Source organism: Molothrus ater, chromosome 3 (assembly GCF_012460135.2).
Source record: "Molothrus ater isolate BHLD 08-10-18 breed brown headed cowbird chromosome 3, BPBGC_Mater_1.1, whole genome shotgun sequence".
NCBI lineage: Eukaryota > Metazoa > Chordata > Aves > Passeriformes > Icteridae > Molothrus > Molothrus ater.
In genome coordinates, this window is record NC_050480.2 from 44,709,663 (window position 1) to 44,715,662 (window position 6,000).

At 37.2% G+C, this 6,000-nt stretch overlaps 1 protein-coding gene across 5 annotated transcripts in view; it reads left to right on the plus strand.

The window, feature by feature from the left end:
- MTR (5-methyltetrahydrofolate-homocysteine methyltransferase) overlaps positions 1-2,920 on the plus strand; it is a 51,306-nt gene extending 48,386 nt beyond the window's left edge. For all 5 annotated transcript variants that reach the window (XM_036380498.1, XM_036380499.1, XM_036380500.1 and 2 more), the window contains 3 exons: positions 347-539; positions 1,271-1,383; positions 1,515-2,920. In XM_036380498.1, coding sequence (XP_036236391.1) covers positions 347-539; positions 1,271-1,383; positions 1,515-1,607 — 399 coding nt within the window. In that variant the 3' untranslated portion in view covers positions 1,608-2,920. The remainder of the gene's footprint in view (positions 1-346; positions 540-1,270; positions 1,384-1,514) is intronic.
- Positions 2,921-6,000: the final 3,080 nt, after the last annotated feature.

The following is a 6,000-nucleotide window of genomic DNA, read 5'->3' on the forward strand; positions in this document are numbered from 1 at the left end:
CCCAGATAGGCAAGACCTAATGACCTCAGTGCTATATGAAGTGTCGCTACCATAGGTTAATGAATTTTATCTTTTTGCGTTTCTTGTCCACATCTTTACCTCTTTAAAGCAGGACAATCAAAAAAGCACATCCACCAATAAGAGAAGTAACTAACATACTTGAATTAGCAAAATAAGTGTTTCATGTGAACTTTAATTCTTTCAAATGTCTCACCTATGTTAAGAGCTCTCTTAAAAACGAAAATGGGAATGCGAGAAAGCATCTATCATTGTTAATCAATCAGCTATTGCATCAGTCTGTACAAAGTAAAAAATAAAAAAAAACAACTTTTCATTCTATTCCAAGGCATTTGCTGAGGAGCTTCATGAAAGAGTTCGAAGGGAATTCTGGGCTTACAGTAGTAGCGAGCAGCTGGATTTCTCTGGCCTACGCAAAATTAAATATGCGGGAATTCGCCCTGCCCCTGGATATCCCAGCCAACCTGACCACACAGAAAAACTCACCATGTGGAAACTTGCAAACATTGAGGAAACAACAGGTAACTTGGCTTTGCTAAGATTCTTAAACAGCTTTTTATGTGAAATCAAAATTCCAACCAAAGAATAAATTGGCTGTTGCAGAGTTACATAGAATGCTAAACTGAAGTGCTTCTGGGAATTGCTGTCTTCCCCTTTTTATTCCCATTCTTATTTTGCCTCATTCAAGGAAGAATTTGCAAAACATTGCCAGTGCTTTTGGTGGAGGAGTTGTGTCCCTAATTAGCAGATTGCATGCAAACAGGGTTCTGCTGCACAGAAAAAAATTCTGGCATCCTTATGGTGGTAAGAAGACATTCCAGATAGAAACAGAAAAAAAGTCAATTCAGTAGAGTATTTCCTGGTCTGCAGGAACCTTGAGATGGTAATTTTTAAAAAGGGATTAAATCCATTTGTTTTCTTCTTACATTTTGCATGTCAGATGTTTCACTGTTACTTCCACAATTCCAAAAATAATTTTCAGTGCTTCAAAACTTCATTTGCCAAAATGTCCAAGTTTTTTCCTTCAAACCATGGAGTTACTCTACAGTAATTGTCATGAAAGTCTGTGGTATGTTTAAAGTTCTGAAGTTTTCTTAATGATTAAGTGGAAAAAGGGGTTGGTTTCAGCTTTCATCTGAAAGCTGCTTGGTTTTTTTTGAGTTTGCTTGAAGTCACCCAGCATAAAAAAAGGCTCTGAATTTGTGCTTAATCTTAATTCAAAGAATAATAAAATCCTCATTCTCTTTTTCAGGAATTGTTCTAACGGAATCACTAGCAATGATACCTGCTTCTGCAGTTTCTGGCCTTTATTTTTCCAGTCCCAATTCCAAATATTTTGCTGTTGGCAAGATATGTAAAGATCAGGTAACTAACACCATCAATTGTAGCAGTGTTAGAGCATTCAAAATCATCTTATGAGCAGATGTCTTAAAAATTTTGTAAACATTTAAAGCTGGTGTTTCAAAATTTTCATCATATTTTGTGATCCTTTGCAGGTTGAAGATTATGCACTGAGAAAAAATTTGTCTGTGGCAGAGGTGGAGAAGTGGCTGGAACCCATTTTGGGATATGATACTGAACAACTGTGATATTTGTGGGTGAACTTCCTTTTTTGATGGTCATGTTTGCCAGAAGGAGCAAGAAAATTCTTCCCACTGGAAACAGCTTTCTTCCATCCACCCCAGTAGCTTGTCTGATTGTCTTAAATTTTTTATCAAGGAACTTAATATTTCAAATCAAGTCTGCCTGGTGCCCTTGGCTTGGGACCATGAATGTATTTAGTTTCTCAGTCACAGCAGCATACTTTTATTTATTTTTATGTTTTCACAAAGACTCTAGCAGAGAAAGCAGATGTAGGATGAGATGGGGAACTGCAAAGCTTTCCTTTTCTCTGGAAGATTTTGAAATCAGGGGCAAGAATTTCTCTCCCATGGCTGTGGATATGCATAGAACAGAATTTGACTGCTGTTATTTTAGTGTGTTTTGGCAAGTCCAGGGACAGAAATATGATGCAATTCTTCTGCAAAGTCACAAAATGTTTTATACTGAGTGATCAAGAACAACTGAAGTACAACAGATCTCCTTTTTAAAAATCATCTGCTCGGTGTTTAGTCTTGTGCTTGGGAATACACATTGTTCTCAATGGTAGAACTATAAGAATAATACCATCTTCTGGAGTAGTATCAGAGATCTGTATTGGGAAATGGGATGACAGAGCCCATGGAGTTGTCTTCTCTGTGCTTCCTCTTCCTTTCAGCAAGTCACAATCTGTCTATTCTGTATAAAGGGTACTGGCACTTCCTACCTTTCAGTTAATGTTGTCAAGCTTAATTAATACATAAACAATCATTTGTACATGAAATTTATGAGAGTAGCATATTTGCTGCTGTAGACAGCTAGAAAGCTTGGAGCTGACCATTACAAAATTTTAACTTTCTAGAAAACTGGATTTTAAAAGCAAATAGTACTGTCATATGTAACAGCTAATATTGAAGACTATTCTTCAGATTTAACTGAGTGTGCTAATCGTTCATAGCTTTCAATAATTTCTGAAATGTGTCTCAAGTATTATTTAAATGCTAATTTGTAAAATATTAGGACGGAACCCCCTCATTTTTTGGTCTCTAATTGTAAACAAAAGACCAATATTGTAAGGAAGGTGTTCTTTTAATAGTTTATTGCAGTCTATTAATAGCTACATAATTTTTGTAATGTCTTCATCTAACTTTATGCTGAAAGAATCATCTTGTATCAGCAGTTTAATAAAGATGGTGTTATCCTATTAGAATTCTTTAAATGGCAACAATAAAATGTGTGCAGTAATCTGAACAGATAATGTCAAAATTAATATGTGCTTGTACCATGAACTTGAAATTACAGAGGCTGCTATGGGGTTTTTAAAGTAGTTGTGTATGTTCTTAACTGAATCTTTTAGAATGGCTCATCCTTTAATGATTTACAAAAATAATTTCTAAATGGATCTCCCCTCCCCCTGCCTCCCTCCATGTCAAGGGACTTGTCACAAGTCCTTGCTGAGCAGCTGATTTTTGTAGTGGGAACAGTTTCAGTAGAACACTCATTTAGACTGCCAAAAATAAAGTAAAATGTTCTTAATATAAAAGATTATTTGTTCCTGAAATATGCAGCATATGAAAATTGAAATCCTCTCTGCTGTGTTTTTGGTAATTGCACTTCTGCTGATCATTTTAATGCTTGGACTCTCTCCTCTCCGGCACTCTTCCATATTCTTACATTTGGAAGCAGAGTACCTTATTAGTCTGAAAATTTTATTGTGTGAATGGGGTCAAAGTTTGACTTGCTCAGCTTGGTTTGTTTATTGATTTATTTTCCTGAAATCAGTGGCAGCCAGTTCAGTGAGTACAGCTGGCAGCAGGAGGTCCCTGCTGTCTAACAGTGGTGGTGTTACCTGGTGTACAAGCAGAGGGTTTCAATGGAGTGCAGTTGCTTTAGCCCTTCACACATGGCATCACACACTGAGAAAACCTTCATGTTTGCCTGAAAAAATTGTCATTGGGAGAATCTGTTTGGAATAATTACTCCTTGTTATTATGCAAATGTTTTTATAAAGAACAATTACTTTAAAGCTTTGTTATTTTAAATTGTCAGTTGACATTTTGAGTAAGACAAATTTTCATTCTTATCTCCAGAACTAAGTTTAATTGTGAAGCAAAAGAGTCTTATAATTGTACCAGGTAAGGCTGTTTTACTTGAAAGACAAGTTTAGAATGCATAAAATATTTTTTGCAGTGCTTTTCTAAATACTACTAACAAAGTTTCTAGATGTAAGAGATGATGGAAAATTTAGAATGCATTTTAAATTACTCTGGTTTAGTTCTTGTGAGTAATGGAGTTTGGATACTGGGTTTTTTTTTTTTCTTGTAAGTCAGGCCAGCAGCCTGGAGATTAAGTTTTGAGGCACATAAATTTTATGACTGTCAGGAGGGAATACTACCCTTAAACCTGCCCCTTCATCACCAGGTCTGTTTCAGTGCTGCTGTTACTCCTGGGAAGAATCTAGTGCAGCTTATTTTGTCGTGAGAGTGCTATCAAGGTCAGTTCATGTCTCAAAAAAACCCCTAAAACTCAGGTTTGGTTTTTTTTGTTTCTTTTTTTTTTTTGCAAGTATTTCTGCATTTTTTGTGAAGCTTCTGCTTTCTTGTTTAATAGTGTGAAAGTTATGCACCCTTTCAATTAATTTCTGCTTCTTAAAACACAAGTCATGTCCAGAAAATGAGGGGAATAGTGAGAGGCCTATGAAGGCCTTGCCTTTTCTAAAAGGATTTGTTTACTAGTAATGGTGACTGGGTGTCATTAATTTCCCTTTTTAAATCTTTGTCTCGTTTACCTGAGCATGCCTTGAAAAAGTGGATTCAGGGTCTTAAAATGAAGAACAGGAAAAGAAAAATGGAAAATAATCCATTGATTAGTTCAGGAGGGTGGTTCCCTTAGAGAAACAGTAGCACATGTTCTCAGTCACTGAGAAATGGATTCCTGTGCCCTCAATTTATCAGGGTCTTGTCACAGAAAAGCCTGTTCAGCCCAGCTACTAAGTTCTTTCATTTGATTGTCAGGCTTCTGAAGTTGCCAGTTTTCAAATGAAGATGCACTGTGAACAGAATGCAAACACATCCACCCTGCTTTCACCCAGCATTTGTTAACTGTCCAGCTAAAGGCAGCACTGAAAACCCAGTGGAGTTTGCCCCCATGTTTGTTCTAATAACACCAGCATGGCTGAATTTCGTGAGTTTCTGACCATGCCGCATGCCTGACGTAAATAGCTGTGCAAAGGAGACCTCAGCTGAGATTACCAAACTTGGTGGTTTGGCTTTGTGATTCAGCTTCAGCCAGGATGGCAAAAGCAAGCTAATAATTATCCTTGCTGGCCTGAAGCTGCCCTGATGACTGTGGGATGAAAGGCGTCGTTTTCTTCCTCACTGCCCTGGTGTGTCCTGTGCCTACAGCTCCTGATCAGGCAAAGGGGAATGATCCCAGGCCAGGGTGGGGTCGTCTCTGCTGTTCCTTCCTACAGAAAGAGCACGAAGTATGTGGAGGGAGCGTGGAAACTCAAACTGACCCCATATTAGTTCTTAGCTCATGGTCTTTCCTGTCCCAGCTTCCTGTCAAATTGGCCTCCTCTTCCTCCTTTTCCAGTAGTCCTCCTCTATAGCTGCACGTCAGGGTTCTCTGTAGGTTCTGCCAAAATTAAGCTGTAGGAGTCTTTTTAAAAAGTTTCTTTTATGTCTGAACGAGTTACTGTTCCAGAAAGAGAGGATTTTTCACCTGGCAAACATTGGATAATATTAATAAATGGTGCTGATAGCTCTGCCTATGGGAGACTTATACTGTGTATGTCAGTCATTCCTAAAATACTAACGAGAAGGCCACACAATGGGATACACTATTCCCTGTGTTTTAACTGCATCTTTAGTTACATGGTGGTTTTCATCTAGATAAGAAAACCAAAATGTGAGTTAATTGCATCCTTTGTCAGTGTGCTGTTTTAAGCCCACAATTAATAATAAGCTGCTAGTAAAACTAAATAAAACTAATGTAATTTCAACGGAAGTATTTTAGTGGTATGGACTACTTAGAAGTAAAGAATTTATCTGTGCCTTGCTGTTACAACAAACGCTTTTAAAATTCTTTAGGCAGCTGATTACTTAAATATTTTATGAAGCAAAATTTATCTTGACTAAAAACTCAGGTTACAAAACACTTATAATTTGATTGAAAAGGCTTTATCACTGCTTTCTAGAAATAGCTAATAAAAATGATTTATGAGACTGGAAAGTTTGCTGCACTAGCTGCAGAAATTTCTATGCATGTACTACATATGACAAAAGAAGATAGAGTAGTGTGGGATTCACAGAGGGTAACTTAATTGCAGAAGAACAGGCAGTTTTTTCAGGGAAGAACTGAAAGATTAAGTTATGGCGAATGTAAATCTCTTACGACCAAGAT